This window comes from Gloeophyllum trabeum (assembly GCF_000344685.1).
Source record: "Gloeophyllum trabeum ATCC 11539 unplaced genomic scaffold GLOTRscaffold_00002, whole genome shotgun sequence".
Lineage (NCBI taxonomy): Eukaryota > Fungi > Basidiomycota > Agaricomycetes > Gloeophyllales > Gloeophyllaceae > Gloeophyllum > Gloeophyllum trabeum.
Genome location: NW_006920411.1, coordinates 2,620,673 through 2,647,227, shown reverse-complemented (window position 1 = coordinate 2,647,227; position 26,555 = coordinate 2,620,673). Strand labels below are relative to the sequence as shown.

At 54.9% G+C, this 26,555-nt stretch overlaps 11 protein-coding genes and 1 non-coding gene across 12 annotated transcripts; 6 read left to right on the top strand and 6 right to left on the bottom strand.

Annotated features, from left to right (window-relative positions):
* Window positions 1-430: 430 nt before the first annotated feature.
* On the top strand, window positions 431-4,280 carry GLOTRDRAFT_136496 (uncharacterized protein). Its single transcript, XM_007864409.1, has 5 exons — window positions 431-1,545; window positions 1,609-1,665; window positions 1,726-1,792; window positions 1,845-2,765; window positions 2,827-4,280. The coding sequence occupies exons 1-5, from the start codon at window positions 653-655 to the stop codon at window positions 4,000-4,002; spliced, it is 3,114 nt and encodes a 1,037-aa protein (XP_007862600.1). The 5' UTR covers window positions 431-652; the 3' UTR covers window positions 4,003-4,280.
* Window positions 4,281-4,340: 60 nt separating this feature from the next.
* On the top strand, window positions 4,341-6,069 carry GLOTRDRAFT_109808 (uncharacterized protein). The gene is made up of 6 exons (XM_007864408.1): window positions 4,341-4,425; window positions 4,500-4,689; window positions 4,785-4,976; window positions 5,041-5,304; window positions 5,361-5,428; window positions 5,520-6,069. The coding sequence occupies exons 1-6, from the start codon at window positions 4,367-4,369 to the stop codon at window positions 5,683-5,685; spliced, it is 939 nt and encodes a 312-aa protein (XP_007862599.1). The 5' UTR covers window positions 4,341-4,366; the 3' UTR covers window positions 5,686-6,069.
* Window positions 5,842-7,242, bottom strand: GLOTRDRAFT_114300 (UAA transporter; the record flags this gene model as incomplete). The annotated part of the gene is made up of 3 exons (XM_007864407.1): window positions 7,094-7,242; window positions 6,696-7,040; window positions 5,842-6,631 (listed from the first exon to the last, which is right to left on the bottom strand). Exons 1-3 carry the CDS (start codon window positions 7,153-7,155, stop codon window positions 5,842-5,844), a joined length of 1,197 nt encoding a protein of 398 aa, XP_007862598.1. The 5' UTR covers window positions 7,156-7,242.
* Window positions 7,243-7,751: 509 nt separating this feature from the next.
* GLOTRDRAFT_34696 (uncharacterized protein) lies at window positions 7,752-8,400 on the top strand (the record flags this gene model as incomplete). The annotated part of the gene is made up of 3 exons (XM_007863588.1): window positions 7,752-7,907; window positions 7,959-8,124; window positions 8,177-8,400. Coding segments are annotated over 3 exons (546 nt in total), but the record flags the coding sequence as incomplete, so codon positions are not given.
* A 1,312-nt stretch (window positions 8,401-9,712) lies between these two features.
* GLOTRDRAFT_t28 lies at window positions 9,713-9,794 on the bottom strand. The gene has a single exon. It is a non-coding gene; the product is annotated as a tRNA-Val (tRNA).
* A 12-nt stretch (window positions 9,795-9,806) lies between these two features.
* On the bottom strand, window positions 9,807-13,254 carry GLOTRDRAFT_71322 (uncharacterized protein). The gene is made up of 13 exons (XM_007864406.1): window positions 13,168-13,254; window positions 13,021-13,103; window positions 12,875-12,966; window positions 12,625-12,814; window positions 12,417-12,572; window positions 12,207-12,362; window positions 11,903-12,154; window positions 11,627-11,851; window positions 11,336-11,577; window positions 11,094-11,281; window positions 10,423-11,040; window positions 10,112-10,368; window positions 9,807-10,054 (listed from the first exon to the last, which is right to left on the bottom strand). Exons 1-13 carry the CDS (start codon window positions 13,208-13,210, stop codon window positions 9,923-9,925), a joined length of 2,634 nt encoding a protein of 877 aa, XP_007862597.1. The 5' UTR covers window positions 13,211-13,254; the 3' UTR covers window positions 9,807-9,922.
* A 326-nt stretch (window positions 13,255-13,580) lies between these two features.
* Window positions 13,581-16,544, top strand: GLOTRDRAFT_103658 (uncharacterized protein; the record flags this gene model as incomplete). The annotated part of the gene is made up of 1 exon (XM_007864572.1): window positions 13,581-16,544. One exon carries the CDS (start codon window positions 13,581-13,583, stop codon window positions 16,542-16,544), a length of 2,964 nt encoding a protein of 987 aa, XP_007862763.1.
* A 55-nt stretch (window positions 16,545-16,599) lies between these two features.
* Window positions 16,600-17,127, bottom strand: GLOTRDRAFT_34401 (uncharacterized protein; the record flags this gene model as incomplete). Its single annotated transcript, XM_007863568.1, has 1 exon — window positions 16,600-17,127. The coding sequence occupies one exon, from the start codon at window positions 17,125-17,127 to the stop codon at window positions 16,600-16,602; it is 528 nt and encodes a 175-aa protein (XP_007861759.1).
* Window positions 17,128-17,509: 382 nt separating this feature from the next.
* GLOTRDRAFT_71318 (cytidine deaminase-like protein) lies at window positions 17,510-18,366 on the top strand (the record flags this gene model as incomplete). The annotated part of the gene is made up of 5 exons (XM_007864405.1): window positions 17,510-17,622; window positions 17,680-17,784; window positions 17,850-18,076; window positions 18,127-18,230; window positions 18,287-18,366. Exons 1-5 carry the CDS (start codon window positions 17,551-17,553, stop codon window positions 18,364-18,366), a joined length of 588 nt encoding a protein of 195 aa, XP_007862596.1. The 5' UTR covers window positions 17,510-17,550.
* On the bottom strand, window positions 18,125-21,899 carry GLOTRDRAFT_71317 (prolyl oligopeptidase). Its single transcript, XM_007864404.1, has 19 exons — window positions 21,560-21,899; window positions 21,433-21,505; window positions 21,304-21,380; window positions 21,153-21,245; window positions 20,914-21,090; window positions 20,743-20,854; window positions 20,567-20,682; window positions 20,417-20,514; window positions 20,173-20,362; window positions 19,756-20,107; window positions 19,547-19,701; window positions 19,459-19,490; window positions 19,334-19,401; window positions 19,182-19,270; window positions 19,109-19,127; window positions 18,922-19,053; window positions 18,721-18,859; window positions 18,287-18,656; window positions 18,125-18,230 (listed from the first exon to the last, which is right to left on the bottom strand). The coding sequence occupies exons 1-18, from the start codon at window positions 21,806-21,808 to the stop codon at window positions 18,587-18,589; spliced, it is 2,241 nt and encodes a 746-aa protein (XP_007862595.1). The 5' UTR covers window positions 21,809-21,899; the 3' UTR covers window positions 18,125-18,230; window positions 18,287-18,586.
* A 365-nt stretch (window positions 21,900-22,264) lies between these two features.
* GLOTRDRAFT_55883 (mitochondrial carrier) lies at window positions 22,265-23,648 on the top strand. The gene is made up of 6 exons (XM_007863724.1): window positions 22,265-22,540; window positions 22,593-22,681; window positions 22,734-22,832; window positions 22,886-23,079; window positions 23,131-23,223; window positions 23,276-23,648. Exons 1-6 carry the CDS (start codon window positions 22,353-22,355, stop codon window positions 23,483-23,485), a joined length of 873 nt encoding a protein of 290 aa, XP_007861915.1. The 5' UTR covers window positions 22,265-22,352; the 3' UTR covers window positions 23,486-23,648.
* Window positions 23,649-24,133: 485 nt separating this feature from the next.
* GLOTRDRAFT_136489 (peroxisomal acyl-CoA-dehydrogenase) lies at window positions 24,134-26,489 on the bottom strand. Its single transcript, XM_007864403.1, has 12 exons — window positions 26,424-26,489; window positions 26,344-26,364; window positions 26,200-26,290; window positions 25,819-26,140; window positions 25,659-25,764; window positions 25,336-25,595; window positions 25,231-25,285; window positions 24,929-25,176; window positions 24,719-24,854; window positions 24,601-24,656; window positions 24,445-24,544; window positions 24,134-24,386 (listed from the first exon to the last, which is right to left on the bottom strand). Exons 1-12 carry the CDS (start codon window positions 26,472-26,474, stop codon window positions 24,276-24,278), a joined length of 1,557 nt encoding a protein of 518 aa, XP_007862594.1. The 5' UTR covers window positions 26,475-26,489; the 3' UTR covers window positions 24,134-24,275.
* Window positions 26,490-26,555: the final 66 nt, after the last annotated feature.

The window sequence follows — 26,555 nt, the reverse complement described above, 5'->3', positions numbered from 1 at the left end:
GGCGACGACTGCAACGGTTGGTGGCATGTCGACCGAAAGAGACCGGAAAAAGCCAAGTGTGGTTGATGGAGAATTGAAAATGTATGAACGGGAAGGTCGGTCGCGCCGATCACGCTAGATTGCGGTGTTCTTTCTGGTATGTAATACGTCAGGGTGCCTGTTCGCTCGTATCTTACTTGTGGCGGGTCTCACATGTATATAAGTAGCCTGTGTTGCCGCTGCCCCGTACTCTTTCCTGCGTTCGACCGTCGCCGTCGTCGTCGTCGTCGTCGTGCGGCACGATGGCCAGCCCGGTCTGCCTGCGCCGGTGGCTGATTCATGCTCCGCCTGGCAGCGCTCCGAGACAGGCACGCAGGTCACACGCCGCGCAGCCACCGCTCTGCTGTTCCCAATTCCCTGCGGAAAGAACGCAAATCGTGTTATCGAGCTGCAGATTACGCTGTAACGTTTCGGACAAGTCCAGATAGTTCGTAGACGGGTGCTCTGCTGCCAGCTGCTGCTCTGATCTCGGCTCGTGCTTTGGTTCGGCTGCTTGGCACGGACTGCCCCCGACCGCCCGGGGCTCGCTCTGCCGCCTGCTGGCAACGCCAATCTTTGCATAGCGTGGACCGTCCAGTTCGACTATTTCGGGAGGAACTCGTCTCGTTATATTATGCTGCATCTCGATCACAATCACCCTCATCATCTCTCCCCAAAGGCAAACCTCATCTTGCAGAACGACCCGCTCCCCTCCTGGGCGCCCCGCACCCGCGACGACTCCCGCCACCAGGACCTCCCCTTTGACAACGCTGCAAAGGTGTTGGTGCACCCTAACCCCAGCCCCGACTTTTACTCGTCCCATGGGCCCGTCACCCCCGTCGACGGCACCGACCCCGCTCTGCCCGGCACGTCCCCCTCCTCGCCCGCCGAAGTGCATGACGAGACAGCCCCCGCACCCGAGGCGAGCGGGCACGAGCCACAGAACGATGCAGATGCATCGCATCCGGGAGCGCCGTCAGGCGCCGTGGACAGTGCATCGCGGCAGTCTACACCGCTGAGCGAGCTCTCAACTGCCCCCGACGACGAGCCGCTGCGAAACGAGAAAGAGGAGAAGCAACAGGAAGCTGAGCAGCAGGATGGATCCTCTACAGGTAACGCGGCTTCCACTTCCGAAGAAGCACCGCCAGCGGACCGAGCGGACGCCGCATCTAGTCCTCTCAGTACACCAGCCATGGAGAACTCGGACGGCAACGTGGACGAGTCCAAGGTTTCGTCCTCGCCTCGCGCTGATGCACCGCTTCCTTCTCCACACCCTGCGCCACCCACGGGCGGCTCTTCCGCGCTGGGACAACATCAGGCTCAGCAAGCCCAGGAGTCTCGACAAACCCCTCAGAACGAAGCCAGCGCGCACGAGAGCAATGCATCTGCAGGTCCTTCTTCTCAGGCCTGGCCGGGATCCCCGGCCCTCCGTGCGCGCTCGCACCAGCAGTCGGGTGGCTCGTCGTCTGGCCACCCCGCCGAGTCAAAGGTTGTTACCATTTTGCAGCTAAATTCGGAGCTTCTGAGGTCGGTACACTTAGTTTAACTATCTCCGTTCTCGGAGATTGAAGCAATGCGATTCCTTGTTAGGATATACATGGAGTTCCACGCGCGTGGTATCCCGCTCACGGAGGCTCGTTGCCAGCAGTGAGTGACACCGTCAGTTATCTCCATTTGCTCCGTCTAACTCTAACTCTCGGTAATTAGGTACTCGGCGCGAATAGAGTCGAATTTAGCATGGCTCGCCGCTGCCCACGACGAGAGCAGCAAAGTGGTGAGTTCATCCCCGGTGGCCATTTCCTAACGAAACTTACAGATGATACCAGGGAAATCATCAGGGTATCCGTCTACCTACTATGAACCCGCCACCACCCGTCGAATTCACGTCCATGGAACGCATCAACCAGTTGTACAGCCAGCTTCCTATAGTGTTTGCTCACGATATTGCCCGCAATCAGCAGCAGATTGCTGCTGCGACCGTGTCCCGCATGACGTCTTCTGCGTCGCCCAGTCTTAAACGGGAGAGAACGGAAGAACCCTCGCAGGGTGACTTGGCCGGCAAGCGCAGGGACACCGGCGAGAGTAAAATCATGCCCGCCCCTCCAAGCGGTATGAGCATGCCTCCGCAGCAACCGGGCGCCATGGGCGCGCCGTCTACGCCCATACCCTCGAACCCAGCGCAAATACTCCCCAGAGCCCCCCAGAGACCCATGACGAGCGCAAGTCCGCCGCATATGATGCGCGCGCCGTCGCAGATGGGCACGCCCATTGTTCCGTCGCCGTCGATACCGCCGTCTGCGTCCCCGAGCCACGGTATGGATGCACAGCGGATGCGCCAGCTGCAGCAATACCAGCAGGCGATGATGCAGCAGCAACAGCATGCCCAGCAAGGTGTCGGTGGTGGTGGTATGCCTGGTGCCGGCGGGAACCATATGTCACCGCCACCCGCTGGTTCGCAGCAGCACCATGTCCCTTCCATGCCACAGGGGATGATGCCGCAGAATGCACACCGTTCGAGCCCACCCAATATGTCCGGGCCCGGCTCGGCTCCGATGAACAACTCCATACCGAGCAATCTGACGCCGGCGCAGATCGCTGCGCTGAACTCGCTCGGGCCGAACGCGATCCACAACTACCAGATCCTGCAGAATCCGATGCACCCGATGATGCAGTACTTGAGTCAGACGATGCCGGGGTTCATGTCGCTGCCGCTGCAGTTGCAGCTGCAGAGAATGCAGGCTCTCCAGGTGCGTGTGATGCCTTTCGCGAGGCCCTTTCTCCGAGCGCTGACTTCTTTTTCTGCTGTAGACGATGGCACGGCAGAACCAGATGAACCAGCAAGGGGGTGGCGGCCAGCGACCGCCCGGCCTGGGGCAGCAGCATCCTGGTATGTCAGGGATGCAGCAGCAGGCACAGAACAATAACATGCCGGCGAGCGCTCAGTTCTTGGCTGGGAATAGCTCCAATCCTCTCGGCCCGCAATCGGGGATGGGCCAGCAACAGATGCCAGGGCAGTCGATGCAGGGAAATCAGCTTCCTTTCGGCCATAATCCGAACCTTCCTAACATGGGTGGCGCGGGTCCCTCTGGCATGGGGCAAGGGCCGAATATGTCTGGGATCAACCTCAATAACCTGACGCCGCAACAGAAGCAGCTGTTGCTTATGCAGCAGCAGCGAGGGAATATGCTGCAAAATATGAATCCTGCGATGATGAATGCCCAGATTAATCCCCAGCTGTACGCTCAGATGCGGCAGCAGCAGCAGCAACAACAACAACAACAGCAGCAGCAGCAGCAGCAACAGCATCATCATCATCAGCAGCAGCAGCAGCAAGCTCAGGCGGGGTCGCCGCCGCAGTCGGCTCGTATGGGGTCTCCCATGGTAGGGCCAAATCATGGTGGGGAAGGAAGCTCGCATCAGCAATTCAATCCTTTGCGTTCAAATAATGCTGCGATTCCCGGGATCGCGCGGAGCACCCGGTCTCCTTCCGACAGTGGTCAATCTCCGATGACGCCGAGAGTCCCTATGAGGGCGCCTTCGGCACAGCAGATGTCGTCGCACCCTCCAGGCCAGGACGATTATCAGCGGATGATGATGCAAGCTCAGCAGGCGGCAGCCGCTAGGAGCGGGTTTGTCAATCCGCAGCAGCTTGCCGGGGGAAACCACTGGCAGCAGCAGATGAGTATGGGTATGGGCCAAGGGCAGGCGTCCCAGGGCTCGTTTAATATGCAATCTGCCGGTGGCGGTCAAAGCGGTGCTGGGTCTGCTGATCAATCGCAGGCGTGGCAGCAGGGTGGCGGATATCCGTTCGCTGGTTCGCCATCTGGTGGTCAGCAACAGATGCAGGATCCGTCTTCTGGACGCGCAACCTCCTCTACCCCAATACCCATGTCGGCCTCGCAACAGTATCAGCAACAAAGTAATCAGGGTGGTGGAGGCCAAGGCTCAGGAGATAACTTTGATTCCATGTTCAACTGGGGATGATCCTGTATAATCGGGAGCGTCATGCTGTACATACTCACCTTGTTTCGAGATTTTTTATTAGTGACACTGCTTGATACACTACACCAGGATCTTATGTCTAAGCCCCTCACCATTCTGTCCCCGTCGCCAAGTCTGTATGCTTTCTTGTCTGTCTTTATGCGCGTATGTACTCTCTAGATGATTGGAGTTGCAAGTACAATATCTTAGCATACCTGCCTCAAAATGTAAACTTATGGGTTCTCTTTGCCGGGCGATATGAATGGGTATATCTGGTCACCTCGGTCCACAACATTGTGTGAGTTGTTCGCATTGATCGAGATGGCCTCTATCCGGATCGCGGCGCTTACTCCCAAGTGCTGGCTCGATGGTTTTCTCGAATCTATCATCGGACGAAAAGGAAGCTTTCTTCTCTTTATTGGACGAGTTGCGTAGCTATAGCTTGGCGGAGTGTTTCTAGGAATCTGAACTCACGATCAGGCTAACGCCACCTTCGTTAGGTACTTCTCGTCCCGACCCGACGTTCTCGGGGGCACCGCCGGAGCAGACGCGAGTGGATCAAAGGATGCTGCTGGTGCTGCTGCATCTGCGGTGCATAGGGCATTAGCATCAAACCCTCAAGCGACGTCCCAGCTTGTGTCCGCAGGCCTGAGGCATGGCGTGCCCAAGTCCAGCCCTTATGCTGCTGCTGTGAGTCTTCACAGTGTCTACTGTGTTCTGGAGATACATTTGCAGTCCAATATGTAGAGCATTGCCTTGTCACTGATCCGCATGACCTCTAATAGGCATCAGACCCTGCGATAACGAATTCCGTGGGACGAGTCGCGGCTGCAGCTGCAGCCTTCCGTTCTTCTCCAAGCAGCGATGCGTCGCTGGGCAAGCCTCCCGCTCCCCCTCGAAGGACTTCAACTCAGTCATCGTCTGAACACGAACCCCATGAGCGCGTACCGAGCACCGCTACCTTGACGACTGTTCGTGTAAGTACACTCGCTACAAGCACTGTGTGAGTAAGGGTAGCGGTGACCCAAGTATTGTCCACAGAAATTCGGCTCTGACGTCGACACGTCCTCCGCGAAGAACCTGTTCACGTCGCTGCGAGGCTCGTCCGCCAACAAGGGCAAGTCCCCGCCGGCGCTTGCCCCGCCGAACCCGCCTGCGTTCGCCCCGCGCAGGAACAACTTTGCACCACCCCCGAGGCGGGCTGGTTCTGAGGAGCCGCCGCATGCGCCGCAACCTGAGCCCGAGCCCGAGGAAGAAGAGGCGCAGGGGGAATGGGCAGAAGCTTTGTACGACTATTCCAGCGAGGTAGACAAAACACTATACATCTGTTGCTTCATGACTGAGGCTGATGTATTGCCCAGGACCCTGGCGATCTCCAGCTGCAGGCGTCGCAGAGGATACTCGTGGTGGAACACACTTCGGATGATTGGTGAGATAATCCCTTACCTTTCCCGCTTGCCTCGTGATTGACCGTGCACATCGCAGGTGGACCGCGGAGCTGAATGGCAAACGAGGGTTAGTCCCCGCTTCGTACGTGAAGGTCTTGTAAAGATGAACATCCGCGGAAGCGATGTCCGGTGCCGGAGGATGTCTGACTGGACTCGCCTCACTCGCCTTCGTAATTATTATGTTGAACACAGGGTATATTTTCTGGGTCAAAGTGTAGAATACAAGGGGGCGCCGTGAGTGGTCATTTAACCACCGGCAGGACGGATAGTCGTACGACCCGGGAGGCATCCTGTCAAACCCGGATGAAAAGCATCTATGCAATAAATTGAACGACAGCAACTCCATACAATACAACAAGATATCGGGACACCGCGCGTTGTCTACATGTATGCTCTACTGTGTTTTCTTCTCCTTCTCTATCTTCTTGCCAGTCGAACCTCCAATAGTATATCCCACCGTCCCGACGCCCACGAGCGCCGCGCCCAGCCACATCATCGTCATATCCGCCTGGCCCTTCCCAGCCTTGAAGAACAACACGCTGATCATCAGCGACACGGCTTTACGCACGGTGAGCACGAGCGTGACGGTGAGCGAGGAAACGCGGGCGGTGAGGCGGTGCACGCCGGATATGCAGACGAGGGAGGTGATGGTGGTCAGCACCAGTGAGAGGAGGCCCACTGGGACGGAGAGGGACGTGGGTGATGCGGGCGATGGGGATCCCGGGGCGGTGGTATTGGACAGAGGAGGCGGCAGCACGAGAAGGTTCGAAGCTGTGGGATCGAGGTTCACCTGGATCCGAGGGCCGGACGCGACGCTCGCGAGCTGCGCGCCGAGGTCCTCCCTGACGAACCAGAACATCGGCATGGCGAGGAAGTGCAGGTAGAACATCGACTCCTGCCACTGCGGCTTCTCGTCCGCCTTTCTCTCCGTCTTCTCGGGCGCCGAGGGGCGCGTGTACTTGGAGTACATCCTGTCCTGCGCGAGGCCGAGGAAGCCGGAACAGAGCAGGGCGAGGGCGAGGATGGCGATGCCGGTGAAGTACGTGAGGGTGTCTGTGGAGGCGGTGGTGGTGTTGAGGGTGGAACCGGACTTGGAGGGGTTCTTCGTTTGCGAGGCGGAGTAGGTTGTGATGATTACGCCGGCTGTTACTAGGAGCACGGATAGTACTTGTGTAAGGGTGTACCTACGCGAGCAGGGATGCATTGAGAAGCGTCCCGGTGCAGGTAAGATGGCAATCGAATACTCACTTTCTGCCCATCACTAACCAGCCTAGGCACATGCTGACGACCAAACCGCCACTGCGGAATATTATATGTACTGGCATAGGGATCTTATAGGCGAACGCCATATTATTCAGGATGGATACGAAGAGAAATAGAACGACTTGTATGATGTATGCTCTGAGGGGTATACGTGGTCGTTTGAGGTGCGGTATGGGGACATAATGAAGTAGCCCTGTGTCTTTGCTGGGATACGTAACCGAGACCAGGTTTGGGAGGCCACGAAGGGAGACGAGGAGGTACTGGGCGAACGTGATGATATGTCCAGAGTCGGGATACAGAGAGGTAAGTTGTTCTAGCGTCAGAGCATTACTGTAGCCTAGATTTCAGCAGCGTAACTTTATGCGAAAGAGCAGGTCCCTCACCTGCAACATCCCCCGAAAATGAGACCCAACGGGGCGAACCAGTCCGATACAACAGCGAGCATGGACGCACTATGCCAAACGTGTTCCAAGTCGCAAATGATGCAGCTACTTGGAAGGGAAAACGCTGTAGAAGCCCGCCATTATCGCCTTCCCGCTGCGTCTGCTGTCGGACACGCGTTGCACCGTCATTGACGCGCCGGCACGCGTAGCGACACGTGTTTACTGAACGCCTACTTTCAAACTCCGCGACGCCTGAGTACGAGTCTGCGCCCTGGACAAACTGGGACCCACAAGCCCGAATTACCCTTGCAAGCCAGACTGGCCGGCGCAGCACCGTCAACCGCAAGACAGCCGCTGCCGTGCCAGCCATGAGACATGCGAGCCAGCCGCCGCTGGGCGTATAAGTAGCCGGGCGCCCCGCCAGACATCCTTACCTTCTTCCTTCATCACTTTGCACTGGCAGGGCCGGTTTCAACCCGCGAACTAGTTCAACTACTTTGCACGCTTTCGGCATTGTTTCACGTCCCGTGACCGCCCGCGTCCGCTGTCACGCCTATAAAAGCAACCCGCCCAGCGTCCGGCTCTCCTCGCGTTTCTTTCTTTTGCCCATATTCTATACACCTCCCCTCGACGGGTATCCCCTCTTTCGCCACACATTATGTCTTCAGACCGTCGTCACCCCGCTTCCCTCCTCCCCCGCTCCCAGCACGACCCTGCCGTTGTGGACCTCATGCGCCAGCCCGTCTCGTTCGACATGATAGGCTACATCGCGCAGGTCTGCAAGCAGGTCATCAGTGTCGCTGACGAGCCTCCGGTTCAGTCTGGTTCCTCTCTCTTGACGCCCCCGCACACCCCGGCCAAGAAGACCTTCAAGGAGTCGCAAGAGGAAGCCCCCTCAACACCGGTGATGCCGTCGCTCGAGGAGTTCATCATCCGCCTTGTGCAGTCGTCAAATGTTCAAACCCCGACGCTCCTGACGGTCCTGATCTACCTTAACCGCCTGCGCTCCAAGCTGCCGACGATGGCCAAGGGTGAGCTCAGTCTCCCTCGTCGTGCACCGTGTAGCATACTCACCCCTCATAGGTATGGCGTGCACGCGACACCGGGTCTTCCTGGCGACTCTCATTGTGGCCGCCAAGTATCTCAATGACTCTTCGCCGAAGAACAAGCACTGGACTATCTATGCTAACATCTTCGACATCGCCGAGGTCAATCTCATGGAACGCCAGCTGCTCTTCCTCTTGGACTACGACCTCCGCTTCGACGAGGCCGAGGCTAGCAAGACCTACGCCATCTTCATGCCTCCCACAAAGGAAACTAGGGCCGCCGCCGTCGAGAAGGTCTCCAAGGCCAGCAAGGCTAGGACTCAAGTGCAGATGCCCCCGACCCCGCCTCACGATGCTGTCGCTCCTGGCCCGCCGGCACCATCTGCCCTCAAGAGCATCGCCAAGCGCCTCTCGAAGACGTACCTCAACGTTGCCTCCTCCTCTCGCTCCTCTGAGACTAAGGCTCCTTCTCCGATGTCTACGTCTTCCAGCTTCAGCAACAGCGGTGCTAGCGGCTCTGAGTCCGACTCTGGTTCCTTGACCGAGGATAGCGGTGCTTCGTCGGCGACATCTGAGGACGAGCTCGAGGAAGACATCACGAAGCAGGCGCCCAAGTTCATGCTCAAGCCCGTTCCCTCTCGCGCATACAGGCAAGGAAGGAAGGCCTCGACGTCGTCGACTGCCACCGTTAGACCCGACGGTAGCCCAGCATCCTCGCGGACTAGCGCTCGCTCTAGCTACCTAGCTTCTCGCCGCTCGACGTCTTACAGCTACTCTCAGGTGCAGCTCTCTGACCACACCGAGGATGATGAACCTTCCGCGAACAAGCCGACTCCCAAGAAGGACGTCGGGTCCACTGGCGGCTTCTTCACTCGGATGTGGGGCGCGGCGACGAAGACCACCGTCATCGAGAAGGCTGAAGCGCTCAAGGCCGCTCCCACCGTCGAGATCGTCGACCCCACCGAGGCTACGACTAGTACCTTCCGGCGCCTGGTCCACACCAAGTCGGTTATGTTCCGCTCGCAGGCTAGTGCGCTCGACGTCTAGGGTCCTGGGCTAGGAAGCTCTTGCGTTGACGACGACATGCAAGACATACAGGGGATATCCACCACCCACTACCAAACCTTCGTTCGGACCTGTCTCTCATTTGGACTCGCGGAATCATTGTACACGATAAGCACCACTACACGACTTGAACTTTAATGCTTTGCACATCACTACGCCGACTTTCTTCTTCGCTATATGCTACGCGCACACCCTTTAATATCTTGACCCTTCTTCGTGATGCGTCGATTTGTTTTTGAGTTTGGACTCTGGTTATGCTGGATTTGTAACTTCGTATCGCGCAAACACACTAGTGTTACACATCTACCCCCCTCCACACGCCTTTTGTAGCCTTACTCCTTGTACCCGAGTAGATCTATGGAACAAATATAATAGATGTACTGCATTGGTCCCGCCATCTTTTGGATGAAACAGAGGTGAGTCTGGGGGCGAAAAATGACGATACTTTCGGGTAGCGTGCTGACAACCATGCTACGGCGGTCGGAAAAGAGTTAAAAGCTTCACGACATGAGCCGACCCGGACTTGAACCGAGGACCTTATGCGCCCTTAGTTGTAAAGCATACGCGCTAACCAACTGCGCCACCGGCTCATCCCAGTAAATGCAATATCACAATCAATAAAATTCATAGACAGCCCGACCCGCCTCATCAGGAATGTCAGGAAATATGATACAAGTTAAAACTGAACTATGGTAAAGGAGATGGAATCCAATGGACATCATGACTCTTCTCCAATTGAGACATTCCAGATCTTGACAATTTGTAACGCTGCGGGGTCTGTTGACCCCTCGAACTTCTTGAGGGAAACCGTGCCAAGCGTAGTAGAATAACTGCGGAGGTAAGGGGAGTACTGTAGGCACAGACGGTTTAGCAGTGCTACCCATGATAGACGGCGAACAATACTCACCGCTCTGCAGAAGTGTCGGTACCAGCCCCAGGTTTCCCATGCGTTCCAGTCATCGTCAGTCCAGTTCGCGCGATTGTGCCAGGCCTTTTCCGTAAGAACTTCACGCGCGTAGGGGTTAGCACGCCTATCGGATGACAAGGGTGCTAGGCAGGCAATGAATCCGTCCAGCGCTCGCGCCAATGCATTCTTTTGTTGGGTGGTAAGACTGGTGAAAGCCTTCACGGCCGTAGTCAGCGCAGCGGATTCAGGAGGCTCGTCTAGAGTCACCATCAGACAACTGAGTCAGAGAGGATGATAAAAGTGCAACAGACCTGGCTTAGCCTCAGCGTCGACCTCCATAGACGCTACGTCTCCCCCACTTGCTTTGACTCTGGCTCGCGTGTCGTCCTCTTCCTTTCGCAGGGCCGACACTCTCTTCCGAGCCACGAGCACTCTTCCATTAGCTTTATCTAGCGCACCCTTCAGCAAATCCCAATCATGTGCATTGATGGCGGAAGGTCCTTCAGTATCACCCCTCTCGTTGCCGACCCCGTTCGTAAACGTCCAGGCGACGACATCTGTCGGGTCCACGATCTGATACTGCATGAGCTTGTCGAAAACAATCGAAATCATCTGCCTGTTCCTCTTCCAGAACAACGACACGGCTGTCAAGATGTCGGTCCTGGCATCGATACCGCCGGTAGAAAGGCTACGAAGGACAGCGAGGTAACGCTCAATAGCGTTGAGGAAGTGAGAGAACGACCGAGAACCAATGTTCAGCAGGGACTGAACTGCGACAGAACGGATCACACTGTCAACATTGACATCACCTTCTGCGGTCTCGCCGATGGTCGTCTTCAAAGTCTCGAGGTGCGCCAAGACGTCGTCCGCTTTCGCGCGACCCTTCAGGAGGTTCAGGACACTTTGAGCCGCATTGTGGTAAGGATTCGCTACAGCTATGTCAGCACCATGACGTAGCCCAGCCTGCTTTCAGGGTACTCACAAGGCTCGTCGTACTCAAAGTCAGGGCCTGGGGCGTGCTCTGGCAGCACGTGGGCTCCCTCGGCCTGAAGACCTTCAGGGAGCGTCTTGGCAATCCGTTCGAAGTATGCCAGTCTGATCTCAAATTCCACCGCTCTGCGCATAAACGCACGCTTGGGGTGTTGATGCGTTAGGGACACGTCAGGTACCCTAAACGATGGCAAGCATTATAGTGTGACATTAGCGGCAAACGTCATCACCTACCATTCTTTCCAAACCCATTGGAACCCAAAGTTACTCATGTGGATTGCGAACCATTCGGCGAAACGCCGGGCAACCTCCACGTCTAGGCCATCCGCGAGGGACGCATATAGGCGGCGAATGGACTTCCCTACAGCAGGACCGACCGTAGACGGTGACAGTTTGCATATCTCAGTGATCAGGCCGATGTAATATATGGCTTTGTAGGTGGCCTCCGGTAAAACGAACAGGGATCCAAGGACAATCTGCAGTGTGATCAATTAAGATGAGTTATCGGCGAAGCCTACCACTGACCTCCATGAGCGTGCTTTCCAGCTGCCAATTTTTGCCAGGGGCTGGCTCGGGCTGCAACTCCGCTGGGGTACCAGGTCTCGGCTTGAACGTACCGGGCAGAGTCCATTTCGGGTATTCGATAAGAAGCCGGGCGCACTCTTTACGATTGACTTCGAAGATCTCCACGATGTCGAGCAGAGCAGAGCGTACGGCGTAACCGGCAGGAGACACTGGGTCAGGCGTCACCTAGCACATTTCCGGTCAGACACAGGAATGTACGAACGAAAGAGAGCGTACTTCATTATCGAAGAGCCGGATGTAGTATTCTGGCCATTCTTCTTTCTTTACTTGTGCATCCTCGCTGGTGTCGGCCGCAAGGCCGTCCAATTCAATAATCTCGGGGGGAACAAGGACTGATGGCAACTCGAACGGAGCCGCGCCCTCGGGCAGGCCTGGGAGATCAGCGTATGGCTGAGGATAGCTGTTTGCTGTCTCGGCAAAGTCAGAGGCATTGAGCGTCTTCAATACTGCCAGAGCTGTTTCCAATAACTTTCCCGGGCATAAGACTTCCTCGTTACTCGGGAGGGTAGCGAATACGTACTTCGTCAGCATTTTCGAGGGTATCCGACTCGGCGTGATAGTGCACTATAGGTTGCACCAAACGCTTTGCAGCGGACGTAGTTTCGATGTATATTTGAATGGCATTGATGATGTCGATGACGTTCGTTACGGAGTCTTCTTTCAGCACTTTCCCCGCCTACTCTCAAGCGAGATGAGAAAATTTGACATCACAAGATAGGCGGCCACGTACAATCATCAGACCTTGTGCAGCGCACAAGCCGGCCCTCTTGGCTCGCCCATGCGAAACACCGAATTCATCTAGAACAGCCACAAACGATTGCAGGAGGTTGAACATGGACTGGACTGAGATAACTTTTGCCATAGTAAGGTGGGCGAAGAAGTGAATCTGATGTGGTATGTCATACTTTGTGCATCCCGGAGATCACTGGCGCACTCACGCATAACCGTGTTTCTCTCCATGACAGCTTATCTAGGAACGCCTGGAAACCTTTCCAGAAATCCTCCAATATTTGTTTGCCTAGTGATGTCCCGCCACTACTGGAGGCCTCTGCCTCTCCTTCGGGGGGATCGTGAAGAAGGCGGAGCAGATGGGCATAGTACGGAATCTTGTACGGCTCCTCAGTGACGCTAAGAAGATACAGTTAACTGCCGCGAGGTAAACTATACGCATAGACAAGGGGACATTACCCTATTCGAAACCCTTCCGAGATTGCGGGGACACTTCCCTCAGCTTGTTCACGAATCTGCTTCGCCACTCGAGGGATCTCCTGTAAAACATCCTGAACCGGCACGTCAGCTCCTTTGGGCGCACAAGCTACCTCCAGACTACTCACCACCTCACCCAGGCGGATGATAGCGGTTCTTATTTTCTGCTCTGGCGTCTCGTACACTTCCCGTCGAGGATTGTCGAAGTCATCTGTAATAAGGCCATGACGCTTACTCTGACTGAAAGACGCGCTGGCCCATGGGCATTGTCGTACCTCGATTCCGCCTCTTGTTGTAATACGGCCTTTCGTAGCTCATGGGGGACTAATAAATATCAATTCCCGCTGATCCCTCGAGTTCCCGTCAACGGAGACGCTGAGCAAAGCGCAACCGTCCTCTGTAACTTGTGAAGTGTCGAAATCGACCGGGTGTCACGTGACATCTAGAAATGAAGATCATGTCGAGACCGAGGTCGGCGACGAGAACGCACGAAAGGTCCTTCTCAGACTACCATCGTCGTCTGTACCGGTCGTCAGAGGAATACTGCTACAGGGCCCTTTGCGAGCTCGTCGCACTCACTCTTCCGGGCCTGTTGGTACTCCGGGTCAGGTTCGAGGGCCTGGTGAGCATTACAACCCTCACAACACGCCGGAAATCATGACAATGTCGATATAGTTATGCTTGATTCATGCGATGCAATTGGTCCGCCATTGCCAATGCCTTCCATAGACTGCCTTCCTGTGGCGCCTCGCCGTTAGCGAGGGGGAATATTGCTGCGGCGAATATATCCAGAAATGCCTTGGCTCTGTCTCGCCATCTACCAGGGACATTATCTTCTCGTAGGCACCGCCGAGGGACCTCGTCCCCAGCTCCATCCATATATACACCATCTAGGTCATATGCCACTGCTACTCTTGCCTTCACGCCTGCTCCTGGTCCCACCATCCCTGAGAAAACGCCTGAACCCCTACCAGAGCCAAGACCCGCTCAACTCACAGACGCCCAGATTTCTAGGGCTGCCTCTCAAGCCGTCCGGTTATGTTTCAAGGAGGGTCAAATCAGAGATGCTTTCTTCATTCTCAATTCCATGGCTTTGGCCCAGTACAAGAACGCATCACCAGGCCAAGTTCCTCCGAAGCTCCGTCAACTCCCCGACCCAATCGATTTTTCGCGCCCTGTCTCTCAGAGGCTGACTGCACACTGTGTGCTTCATGGTCTCATTCGTGCAGGGTTGTCTAAGAAAGCCGTCAAAGAGGCTCATTCAATGATGGAGGGCGGGATTAAACTACGTGCCGCCACGATGAAGGCTATCATAGATGCTCTCACGATGCCAGGCAAAGCATTTCCAATGCATGGCGCAAAGGTTCGGAGACTTATCCTCGACCTCGCTCGGACGCCTGAAGGCCCGGAGGTCTTGAAGCTTCGCTCGAGCATGGTGACAGATCAGACTACGCGCATGGCTGTCCGGTTTTTCCTGGAGGCAAGAAAGTACGGTCATCAGCGCACGAATGGCATGTATGAGAGCCTCATCAATGCTTGTCTCCTTCAAGGCGAGATCCTGGTGGCGTGCCTGCTATTCGTCTTGCTGGTTAAGGACTGGCAGATACGGAAGGCCATCACGGAGCAGGTCATCAAATCGATGTCAGAAGCCAACGACGCCGCTGATGAAAAGGCTGCCACTCGGGTACATATCCCGAAGACTGGGCGCATGCAGCTTTCGCCGTTCCCGTCCCAGGGCATCCTCCGCTCCATCCTCAACTCAATATCCGCGTGCTGGGATGATATACCTAGTAACGATAATCCCACGCATCAGATTCGGTCAGCATTACAAGCCCTTGCCAACCTCGCTACCCTCCTGAACGACAAACTCTTACCTTTTTCGGATATTTCGAGGCTGGTCAAAACTATGTACTCTGTGCCTCGGTACAGAGACATAGATGTCTGGGTTGACGGGCCCAATGGGCCTCGGCGGGTGGAAGCATACTCATACATCCACTCGGCATTGCGGCGACTGTTCGACAACTTGCCGCATTCGTATAACCATGGGGATAGCAGGGCACGGCCCCCACTGAACATGAATACGTACAACTCGCTTTTGTATTATGCTCTGCGGCATCGTCAATCGTTCGGTCTGGCGAATAAAGTCCTGGATCATATGCAACGTCGTCGTTCCCCGCCGTTGCAGCCTAATCGTGATACTCTCAACATTCTAATAAGAGCTGGGACCGTCTTGCGTGTAAATGGCCTTACTGAGCAGGCATTGGAGGAATTGCGACGATGGGGCGAGGGTGCCGAACACCGCATCCTCACCTTAGACTTCCCGGATATGACTATCATTGGCCAGACCCGGCGGCAGGACAGTAGTCAAAACGCAACAGATCCAGCATCCTCGGTACAGGTACCGATTGATGAGGCGGAAGGAAGATCGGCGGAACATATTACTGTGACCATGGACGACAGTCAGCTGAACAGCGAAACGGACCATAGTTTGGCGTTAACGGCGGAGATTATACCTGCTCATAAACCACAAGAGGGCGTGGCGCCCGCATCCCAGGGCGGCGCATTGCATTCACTCCCTCATGCCGACTCGTACACTGTGATAGCTTATATTTCGCACCTCGTGGCGACAGGCCGACCACATGTCGTTGCAGATATTCTGTTCCAGCTGCTCCCGGAACTGCTCATCGTGAATCACCCTGCTCGGGCTTCCATGCCTTACCAAGATCCCGAGACTTCCCAGAGACAGCGCCTCCAGCGCGCAGTCAGTTATGGCCCGCATTTTTTCGCCGTCGTCATCAATGCGCTGCGACTAACGGGGCGTACGGGGCTGTGCGAGCGTGTGTGGCTGCTAGCACGGCAGGCTGAACGAGCTAGCTGGGAGCCAGATGCAAATGTCCAGCCCTGGTGTCTCCCGATACATGCATATACTGCGATGATGCAATGTTATGCCCAGGAGTCCAAGAAAGGTTTGCGGATGAAAGGCGTCGAGAGCTGTACAGAAGGTCAAGCTGGGTGGACACCCTACTCGTCCGACCATGTTATTGGTTGGGCTTCTTTCATTCTGCACCGGGACCGGCTGAGACCGCATCAGCTCAGCCGCCATGACGCAGCAGAGGAGATGGGTATGCTGTTGCTCCGATCCATGAACAGCGGCGCGTTGGCAGTCGTCGATGCTATGCACGAGATCAAGATGAAGACAGGGAACTCAGTCGCACTACAGAACGTTTCGGTCTTTCAACCTGATGCTCGATTTTTCAATGCCGCCCTCGACGTGTTCAGCAGACATCCTCGGATGTGTGCTCGCAGACCGCGCACCAGCCCGTCGCACTGGAGACGGCTCCTGCGCAGGTCCATCGCCGCTTACATGGACTCCGGACGGGTGTCGCCTGGATGGTCGCCCGGTTTGCAGGAGATTGCGGAAGACCTGGTTGCGGCTGGGTTCGCCGTACCTGTGGGATTCCAGCATATGCTCGTTGGAAAATGGCTGCCAACCCCGTCGGAACAGACGCAGCGCTCAGTAGTGGACGTGCGTCCGTACGGTTATCCTTCCTACTCGCCATCATTCCTTGCGCATTCTATCCCCACCTCGAAGACTAGAGGGCTTCCCGTTAGCAAGAGATACAGTCGGAACCGTCGGACAGCCCAGTCATGAGCATGTAGCATTAGCACCTGTAGTATTCTTGCATTGTATGAGCTGCATAATTGCGCTATGATTTCTTCAGCTTCTCGAGATAGATGACAATCATCCGCGCCGTCTGTTCTCGTGGCTTCCATTCTTTACCAATGTCAGCAAGGAGGTCCAGAGTCTCCTTCACTCGCTGCTCCCTCGCAGCAGGGCTCGGTAAGGGCTGTCCTTTCTTTGGTGCATATACCAGATCCACACGGTTCCCTTTCTCTAACTCCTGCCGGACCTTTCTGAGCTTGTGCTCCAGATCTGCCGAAGCGATGCCCCATGTCATCTGAATCTCCTTCTCCTCCATCTTGTTCTGAAGTTGTGCTTTTCGCTGCTGAACGCGCTTCCGGCGCGCCTCCTCCTTGTTAATAAGCTTAACGATGGGTTCCGGTCTCTCGGAGACGAGTTGAAGGAAGTGTGTTTTCCGGCTGAACGAAGCCAAGATCTCTTCTAGAGGAGCGGGTGGTCGAAGTTTAGAGGTCTCGGGATCCACCAGGCGAACAGTTCGATGAGGGATATTCTCGTTCTTCGGAGGTTCTGGATCGTTGGCAGGAGTAGACATGGGTCGTCGGAAGACACCCGCAGATGAAGTCCTCCGCCATACCAGATGGTTTAGGGCTCGAGAGGTTGAGGCTCCAGGCGTCATGGTCTTGCTTGGAGGAAAGACGGCCAATCCATCTGCAACAAGTCTAGCTGCGAAATCAGCGTAAGAACGTTTGGAAAATGCAAAGCTTGTTTCATCCACTTACCGAACATTGCGATCAATGTCGCAGATGAATACTGCCGCGTTGCGGGACGAGCTGGACGCAAGGTAGGTTGGATCGACGACTCGCGTCAAGACGTCTTCGGTTAATTCCGGCAATCAACATAGAGACCGGTGCTAGGATCCAGATAAACGTCCGAGCCTGTCCGAGCCATGGCACCGAGAACAGTATACTGTGAGAGGTCCGGTTGCAGAGGGGATGCAGAGGACCAAGTATTATCCATGGCGGCTCATGATAGCGAAGACATAGAAGCGAGTGTACATCTCAGTTGGATGCGACGCGCAATGCAGATGGTGTGTTCCCCTTGTATCCCGTATGCTCCGCGCGCGTTCACCGTATAATCACACAAGGCGGAAGAAGCATTAGCAGCGCAAGAAGTGCCTGTTGGATGCGTCTTCGTTAGAGGCGGTCGAGCGATCGCGGAAGCGCGAAACAGGACGAATGAACTCAGAAATGTGAGTGTCATTTGCATGAGTATAAAATCGATGAAGGTAAGGCATAACCAGGACTACTCCTCCAGGCTACGCGACATGCGGAATTAGAGGCGATTGATTACATTTTGTCTAACAAAGACCTGACCCCAGAAGTCACAGAGTATCCGCTATCCGATACAACGCTATATGTAACAGTCGAGCCATGCATTATGTGCTCATCAGCGCTCCGACAGATGGGTATCAAGGAGGTCTTCTTTGGATGCGAGAATGACAGGTTCGGTGGGTGTGGAAGTGTCCTGGGCGTGAACGAGAGGTTCGTCGTCACGCAAGGTCCGAATGACGACTGAATGAGATTATGATCAGTCTGCCCCACCCGAAGCACCCTGCATACAAGGCCACCAGCGGGTACTGTCGCGAGGAAGCGATCTTGATCTTGCGCCGCTTCTACATCACTGAGAACAGCAACGGTGCGCGCTAGAATATCCGTTTTTTCTGTCACTGATCACTCACGTTTCATACTAAGCACCCATGCCCAAATCGAAGACGAATCGTGTCCTAAAAACTGAGATCAAACCTCGAAAAGGTTCCCACTTGAGCTCGTAAACGCCTCGAGGCCGGCGAACAACCGCTGTCATTCTTATCGATTGCATAGCCAAGTACCGTGGAGAGCACCGCGAGTCAGCAGGTGTCCATATGATGGGGAGGTAGCCATATCATTGCTCATTCTAGAGCGACGCTCGCAAACCCTCGGCCGAGTCGCGCTGCCGCGACAAACCTTCGTTGGAGATCAATCGGCATGCCGTACAACGCACGTCGTAGGACCCTATCTACCTCTCCAAGTGAGTCCCAGAGATTGGGCAACGAAACCCCATTTGTCCGCCCATTCCTTGATCCTGTCCATTCGGATTCGCCATGAGAAATCTTGTAATCGACGCATGCTCAGAAAAGAAGGCGCACCGTTGTGCCGTGGCCTTTCCAGCTCCATGGCCGGCTTTCTTGTCTATGCGGATCACCAAGGGGTGTGGATTGTGAGGAAGCGTGTGCTGTAAAGTCGCTGCGAACTTGAATGAGTGTAGAGGAACCACGCGGTCATCATCTGCCGGTTATTCATGAAGGTTGTGTTAATGAAATGCGTCACGGGGAGGAAACGATACGCACGATCGGCAGTTAGGAGTATCGTCGGTGGCAACGTCTTGTCTGGCGACACATTATGCAGAGGCGAGATCGGATAGATAAAATCGAAGTCATGAGGGTCCTTGGGGTCCCCGAAATCGGATACCCAGGCCTTCCCTAAAGTCATTGGTCAATGCTATTTGTGTCTGCACCAGGATAGAACAGCACTGACCAATCGTAAAATCGGCGTACTTGGTAGAGCCAACCGTGAGTCAGGGACATGGGGCATAGAAAGAGTAACAAACCTTGAGCAGATCATGCACGCCAACTTCCGAAACAACTGCGCCAAATGTATCTTGCGGAGCGCGATTGGCACATGCGGCGACTAGCAAGCCTGGACCGCAGGGAAAAGTTCAACGCATCTCCTTGAGTAGCACTCGCAATGTCAGGGACACACCTCCATTAGAACCTCCGTTGATGGCAACTTTGCCAGGCGCGGCGTACTTATTTTTCACCAGGAATTCTCTGCAAAACAGATATCATTAGATGGAAACATCTCGACGTAAAGCAGGCAGAACGCACGTTGCTGCAATGAAGTCGTCATACGCGTTGACCTATTCATTGTTATCAATGTCAACATGGCTTAGTTGTGGCGAGCAGCGGCACTGACTCTTCGCTCTCGGACCCCGGCCAAGTGCCATGCCTCTCCGAACTCTCCGCCGCCGCGAATATTAGGCACAGCAAGAATGGCATTGTAGTTTTGCAGGAAAGTGAGCATCCCAGGATTGAAGAAGGGGACAATGGAGATACTGAAACCACCGTACCCTTCAATACTTGTCAGAGTCTGAGCCTACCGAAATGGAAGACCCTCATTCGCACCATATTGTATGGCCGGGGCGGTACCGTCCAGTTTTGTTGTTTTCAGCCGCACTATAAACATGGGTACCCTCGTTCCATCTTTGCTCGTGTACCACACTTGCTCAGCCACGAAGTCGTCCGCCACGATCCCTGCGACGGTAGTAGTCTTCAGGATTCTCCACCGCTTGGCTTCATCTTTTTCAGTGAAATCATACATAGCATGAATGGCGGGGTTAGTAAAGCCCGTCAGAGTGGCCATGACATGCGGATGGGAGCGGCGTCCATAAAGATATGTGGTGCCGACAAAATCGGCGGCAACTCGAATGAGCGGTGCCCCCTCGGCCATTGAACGAACATATATCTCATCCTGGACCTATGCGCAAAGGCGTAAATGATGGGAAGAACTCTTATACCTGTATCGGGATGATTAGTGCCTACATTGCGTTTGTAAATCAAGGCGAAGTTATCGCCGCCCACAGCCTTGATCGCTTCCAGCTTAGCATTCTTGTCCTCGGGGATAAATTCTTTGTATTCGCCCTTCGGATGAGCCAGGTCGCATGTAACCACTTTGTACATCGGCGCATCCTTATTTGTGCGGATATAAAGTTTGGTACCATCGTTGGCGATGCTAGAAAGCGATGGTAAATACTCGGAGACCAGAAGGCGACGACATCGTGCTTACACGTCAAATTCTGCGTCAAATTCGTCGACGAGCTTCGTCCACTTCATGTTTGGACCGATTTCATTCTCCTCTAAATCGGCTATCCAGAGCATGTTTTTCTGAATGCTTGGATAAGTCATGTATGCCAAGATTCTGTAGCAAAGTACTCACTCGTGCAGTGTCACGGTTAATGTAAAGAGACAGATATTTGCCGTCCATCTCGCTGACCTCGGTGGAAAACATCCACTCCGGGTTTTCGTCACTTTTCATAACTAATATGTCTTCCGCTGCAGGGACATAATTAACTCAGTGAAGACAGTGAAGAAAGGCGGATGGGACGGCTCTACACTGAGGTGTGCCAATACGGTGGTAAAAGACCATAGCGTTCTTATCATCTTCAGTCTCGATGCCGATCTGTTCTTCCGCTGAAGAACCGTTAGTCTGGCGTTCAGGGTAGCGCTGTTACAAAAGCGATTAGTATAGGCAGCGTACTCCGGTGTATCATAGTTGCCACAAACTTGGTAGAAAAAGCCCTTGGAGTCATGAGTCCATACAATGCCGGAAAACTTGACAAACCGAATCTCGTCGCTTAGCCGACCACCGTCCTTGGGGTCATTGTGGTCCGGGCCCTTGCCATTCACTTCAGCGAAGGGAGAGGACGTAGGTCGAACATAGATAGTGCAGAAATCGCTGCCCTAGAGAACAGTCAGTGTTTCGTTCTGTCCATACTGGTCTCGGGAAACCCCGACAAACTCACGGAACGAGATACGCCATACGCGAATAGCTCACCGGACTTCGAGAAGGAGGAGGTCGCGAGAGAAGCAGTGCCATCAGCGGCGAGCAGATTGGGCTTGAAGGATGGCCGGCCAGGTCAGAACGATTATATGCGTGGAAAAGGCCTGGCTCACGTCGAAGAACACTTCGCCCCCGGCGCCTTCGACTTTTGAGAAGTCGGGGAGAGAAGTATCTTTGGACCGGTATACGACTTGACGGAGAGCTCGGATCAAAAGTCTACGGGATGCGAGATCCGGCCTTACCGTTTTGGGCCTGCAACCCGCTGTTGTAGAACCAATAGTACCGTCCGTCATCCTTTAGACTAGGAGGCGTAAACTAAGTGCACCGAGTTTTTAGTACCTGCTCTAGCGTCAAAACAGCGCTTCATACCTTTTCGTAGTCTGTGTTCTTCCTGATCTCATCTTCCAGTTTCTGGCGGTCGGGGTTCTGGTCTAGATAAGACCGGGTAAATGCCTGTTGGGTGTCTATCCACTGATCTCTTTCATCGGACTGCTGCTCGAGCCACACATAAGGGTCATGGACGCGGACTTCGCCCTTTGCCTCGCTCTTGTACACGTCGAAGTGGTCAGTACGGCGAGTGGCGGGATACCGGTTTGGGGTCCATGCGGTGGGAGTCATAGTAGTAGTTGAGAGAGATCTTTTCGCGATACCAAAGGCACTATTTCGCAGACTGAGTAGATGGCGGAAGGGGCGGACGCATGATAGAGCTATCATGTGCTTTAAGGCTTTTTATGTCAACTGGACAGTCTCCGAAGCCAAGAGAGGGGACCGGAGGGCTAGAATGGTAATTCAGGGCATGGATTTCAGAGACGCGTGCACCGCAATGGTTATTTTGCGACAAAAGGTCTCACCTCGAGATACACTCTGCTTTCCATAGCAAAACGCGTGTAAACTCAGCGAATCTGTGCTGGGCCTAGGCTCTTCCGACCTCGAAGGTCGCGACATTCCCAAACGTTGGGAAACTGCTGCCCCGCCTCCTGGGAGGGGGTGATCCGGGTCCCGCACGCGCGCTCTTACGTCGATGGACGGCGGCAACTTCAAATTCCATTGCCTCCGTCCGACGTGAGCTTGCATGGCTCAGACTGGTCCCAGTTTCTTTCCGACAACAGCCTTGGACCATGCAGCGGCTGGCATCGGCGCAGGTACCGTCGCGGTGCTATGTATGCAACCGCTGGATCTCCTAAAGGTCAAGTACCAAGTCGCAAGAACTTCTCCGAAGGGAGGCCTCGGACGGGCAATCTGGTTCTCGTTGAAAGAAATCAAGGAAACGCAGGGGTGGAGGGGTTTATACAGAGGCGTCGGAACGAACATTGCTGGGAACGCGTCAAGCTGGGGGTTTTATTTCCTCTTGTGAGCTACACCATCCATATCTTACGCTGCAATAGTCTTAACGCGGCCCAAGTTATAATATGCTGAAGAAAAGGACCGCTGGAGACGACGTCAATTACCAGATGTCTGCAGGACAATACCTCCTATGCTCTGCGGAAGCGAGTTCGCAATTTCTCCGCATTTCCTCCATGGCTTTGCTGATGGTACCGTGCAGGCGCTGTAACCGCAGTCATGACTAATCCTATATGGGTGGTGAAAGTTCGTATGTTCACGACGCGGGCAGACTCTCCTATGGCCTACCGGGGTCTATGGCGTGAGTACTGGTGTCATAAGCAGTGGGTTTGCTGCTGAGCAAGTAATTTCCAGATGGGTTGACCTCCATCGTGCAGACGGAAGGCTGGAAAGGCCTGTGGCGCGGGACAACTCTCGCCCTTGTCGGCGTAGGCAATGGGGCCCTGCAGTTCATGGCATATGAGAAGATGAAGCAGTGGGGTTTCGAGAGGAAACGTGCAAGCTTCGTGAAGTCTGGAAGAGAATACACGGCCGCAGATGACAAACTAGTAAGCTCTTTGCACGAGGGTGCATTGATGATGTGTGACATCGTTATCTAGTCCAACACAGCTTATACGATCATGTCTGGTGCCAGCAAGCTCTTTGCCCTGACCGCAACGTATCCCTATCAGGTTGTGCGGTCTCGAATACAGGCGAGTAGACATCCGGTCCTCAGTATCTGGGAGCCTACTAATTCCTCTCTAGAATAACGCTACAGCTCACCTATATCCAACGATACCCGCCTGCATATCTCGTACATTCCGGGAAGAGGGTGTCAAAGGCTTCTATCGCGGACTAGGGACGAACCTCGTCCGCGTCTTGCCCGGGACGTGCGTCACCTTTGTCGTCTATGAGAACCTTGCATGGCTATTACGGACTACTGCTACAAAGCGGGAAGCCAGGAGAGCGAGCTAATACTAATACCGGCTGTGCACTACGACCGCGTTCTCTCATAGACAACCTTCCAAGTATATCTTATGTTGTATATCTTAGCCTCGGTAGGAAAAAGTATATCGCTGTAATCTTCAGAATGGCAGTTAATGCGTCATTTCTCCATACTATTCCATGACTTCCGTTCTGCGTTTGCTATAGTACTGACAGACCAACGAACGAGAATGACCACAATATAACCAATTTCCAATGGTGAAAACCGCCGTCACTTCACCGGGCGAGCGCCGACGAGGATGTGGCTGAACCGTCGGAAATCGAGAAGGTATCTTCGACAAGGTTTTCCGACGGTTGTCCGACGGTTTCAAGCTCGAAAAGGCAAGTTTATGGGTGAGCACGAGGCGAACTGTCGGTCAGTTCTCGGGCGACTCGGGCTCGGGGGCGCTGATGCGGCCAGCGATCCCATATTCAGTATGCTCTTTACCTCTTTCGGCCACCCACCGGACCACCCACGGAGGCTGAGTGCAGAGAATGGCTAATACAACGTTGCAGCTATACCTTCTTCTTCTCGATTTCCGACGGTTCAGCCACATCCTCGTCGGCGCTCGCCCGGTTGACTACCGGTGTCTCATGGGCAGCGATTCGACACACGTATCTAGTTGCGCCGCGTTCGACCGACAATATCCTGAATCACATTTAATGGGTCCATAGCAATATCAACCGCGAACGGACAGGCTACAGCTTAGAATCCAGATCCATTTAAGCAAGCAATAGATACAGCACCGCAACCGTCAACGTTCTACTGCCTCAAGCACTCCTACAACCTCGCATTCTTCGGCATCTTTTTAATCGCCTGTCTCACGCCCAGGTCTCCGAGTACGTCCTCCGCACCAGCCAGGATCGCATCGTACGGCGACGTGCGATGGTACTGTGTACCACACAACAACGTCAATACCACCGAAAGCACGCGTCTGGGGGACACTTACGTTTTCAATGTACTTGCCCATCCCACCCACCGTAATCCCCCGGCCGCCGAATATCTGCGTGGCATCCTCGGCCGTCTCACGGCCAGTGCGCGATACGAACCTGTCCAGACATCCGGATATTAACCTTCGCACTTCCCTTGGGGCCTCTGCACGTACTGTTTGAGAAGCCCAATGGGCCCGGCTAGCTTATCGGCCTGCTGCGCGTACGACATCTGTGGGCGCCCGTTGACTCAACATGCAGGAATCTGGGAAGCGGAGTGGGTAGTATACACACGTTGTTCATCTGGTGGGTAACGGACTCGAGCCAGTTCTGGCACCCCTCCACGCGGGCTATGATGTTCGCGAGCTTCGCCCGGATGACCGCCTGCGAGACCAGGGGTTTGCCGAATACCATCCGCTGGTTCGACCATCTAGATAGATTATTCACGATCAGCCCCGAGTTCCGAGGGCAGGTGGTGCATAATGAATAATAAATAATACGGACTTCAGACACTCCTCGAGGATCATGCGCTGCGCGCCGACGCTCGTCGTGGTCACCATCCACCGCTCGTGGTTGAAGTTGCTCAGGATGACCCCGAGGCCGCCGCCGACCTTGCCCAGTGTGTTACCGATTGGCACGCGGACGCGGTCGAAGGTGACATATGCTGTTCCGGCTGCAGAGGAGTAGGATGTCTTAATACCCTTTGTGGAGACACCTTCGCCTCGTGGGATGAGAATGACAGTGAAACCGCCCTGCATAACGCGACGCATCAGTATGATGGCATCCCGACAATGAGTTTCGTCTACCTCAGTTCTACATCCTGTCGTGAAGTAATCCGCGAAGGTACCGTTCGTGATCCACCTGTAACTCGTCGTCAGTCGGCGGCAACGTATCGAGGAACCTCCACTAACTTTTTGGTCCCCGAGATTACCCAATGATCACCGTCCTTCTCCGCCGTCGTCTGGAGCCCAGCAACATCACTCCCAGCAAAGGCCTCACTAATTGCCAGCGCGACAAATTTCTTCCCAGCAAGCACGTCGGGCACCACAGCTGCCTGCAGCTCCGGCGACCCGTAGTTTAGGACGGGCGGGAGACCGATGACAATGCCTGCCAATAACCCGTCGACATAACCTCGCGTACCCAGGCGACCGACTTCCAGGTTTATGATCAACTGAGCAGGAAAACGTTGGATGCTTTAAAAGTGGCACCAGGAGATGACTGCAGCTAGCATTACCTCGTGGAAGTAATCGAATTCCTCTGCTTTGACGATTCCTCCCATCAATGTCCGGCCTTGTAAGTGCTTCCCGGGGCCAAGGCGCATGGCAATGATATTTGTCTCCCTACCCGCTTTCCCATCAGCAATGAGACTCGTTGTCGATCTGAAGACGACTCACGCAAGTTTATCCACGACCTCCTGGCTAATCCTCTTCCCATTCTCCTCGCACCGGAGCGCGTCCGGCTGCACCACCTCCACGAAGAACTTACGCACCTCCCGCTGGAACCGTCTATGGCTGTCCGTATAGTACGGGCTGTGGAACCCGTTCGACAGCCAGGTGGGCTCGGCGTACGGGACCTGGGACGTCTCGCCCGCCGCGAGCGGCTTGATCGTCTCCTCCTGGCCGGCTATCGTGCCGATTTGCAGGCGCGCGTATTGGGGGCGGAGGAGCACTTCATGTCGGTGGAGGCCGAAGAAGACTTGCGTGGCGTCTTGGCCAGCTGTGAGACGGAAGGGTGGTGGTAGGTTGGGCTGTGGGAGGGACAAGCAGAGGGCTCACCGACGGCGGGTACGTAGAATACGGACGCCCCTCCCGGGTGAAGGTCCGCGAACCGGGATACATCGTAGACTTTGGAATCAATGACAATCCACTGCAGCACCGTCAGATACACCAGCGCTACGGTTAGAACTACGCGTTACGCACTAGATCCCCCTCCTTGTTATGCTAACGCCCCAAGCTGGTATCAGATAAAACTCAGCCACTACAAGGACTAAAGCACGTACCTTTGCGACGTCCTCGAGCGTGAACGTCTTGAGGGTTTTGGGGGCGCTCATGGCGGTCTGAAGTTGTAGACCGGACGTTGCCCGAGCATGAGCTTGAGTGCGGGGTAACGGACATTGGCCGCGGATCAAAGC

Bases quoted from the DNA above. Each gene is read 5' to 3' on its own strand.
- GLOTRDRAFT_136496 (XM_007864409.1), top strand. From the start codon at position 653: ATGCTGCATCTCGATCACAATCACCCTCATCATCTCTCCCCAAAGGCA. The intron at 1,666-1,725 runs GTGAGTGACACC...CTCGGTAATTAG, and splicing joins ACGGAGGCTCGTTGCCAGCA to GTACTCGGCGCGAATAGAGT. The intron at 1,793-1,844 runs GTGAGTTCATCC...AGATGATACCAG, and splicing joins ACGACGAGAGCAGCAAAGTG to GGAAATCATCAGGGTATCCG.
- GLOTRDRAFT_109808 (XM_007864408.1), top strand. From the start codon at position 4,367: ATGGTTTTCTCGAATCTATCATCGGACGAAAAGGAAGCTTTCTTCTCT. The intron at 4,690-4,784 runs GTGAGTCTTCAC...GACCTCTAATAG, and splicing joins CCAGCCCTTATGCTGCTGCT to GCATCAGACCCTGCGATAAC. The intron at 4,977-5,040 runs GTAAGTACACTC...TATTGTCCACAG, and splicing joins CTACCTTGACGACTGTTCGT to AAATTCGGCTCTGACGTCGA.
- GLOTRDRAFT_71322 (XM_007864406.1), bottom strand. From the start codon at position 13,210: ATGAGCTACGAAAGGCCGTATTACAACAAGAGGCGGAATCGAG. The intron at 13,104-13,167 runs GTACGACAATGC...GCCTTATTACAG, and splicing joins CAACAAGAGGCGGAATCGAG to ATGACTTCGACAATCCTCGA. The intron at 12,815-12,874 runs GTAATGTCCCCT...GTATCTTCTTAG, and splicing joins TCGGAAGGGTTTCGAATAGG to CGTCACTGAGGAGCCGTACA.
- GLOTRDRAFT_71317 (XM_007864404.1), bottom strand. From the start codon at position 21,808: ATGACTCCCACCGCATGGACCCCAAACCGGTATCCCGCCACTCGCCGT. The intron at 19,271-19,333 runs GTGTGTCCCTGA...CCTGCGGTCCAG, and splicing joins CAACGGAGGTTCTAATGGAG to GCTTGCTAGTCGCCGCATGT. The intron at 18,657-18,720 runs GTGCGCCTTCTT...CCGAATGGACAG, and splicing joins GGAAAGGCCACGGCACAACG to GATCAAGGAATGGGCGGACA.
- GLOTRDRAFT_55883 (XM_007863724.1), top strand. From the start codon at position 22,353: ATGCAACCGCTGGATCTCCTAAAGGTCAAGTACCAAGTCGCAAGAACT. The intron at 23,080-23,130 runs GTAAGCTCTTTG...ATCGTTATCTAG, and splicing joins CGGCCGCAGATGACAAACTA to TCCAACACAGCTTATACGAT. The intron at 23,224-23,275 runs GCGAGTAGACAT...ATTCCTCTCTAG, and splicing joins TTGTGCGGTCTCGAATACAG to AATAACGCTACAGCTCACCT.
- GLOTRDRAFT_136489 (XM_007864403.1), bottom strand. From the start codon at position 26,474: ATGAGCGCCCCCAAAACCCTCAAGACGTTCACGCTCGAGGACGTCGCA. The intron at 26,291-26,343 runs GTGCGTAACGCG...ACGGTGCTGCAG, and splicing joins ATAACAAGGAGGGGGATCTA to TGGATTGTCATTGATTCCAA. The intron at 25,596-25,658 runs GTAATGCTAGCT...TTTCCTGCTCAG, and splicing joins AATTCGATTACTTCCACGAG to TTGATCATAAACCTGGAAGT.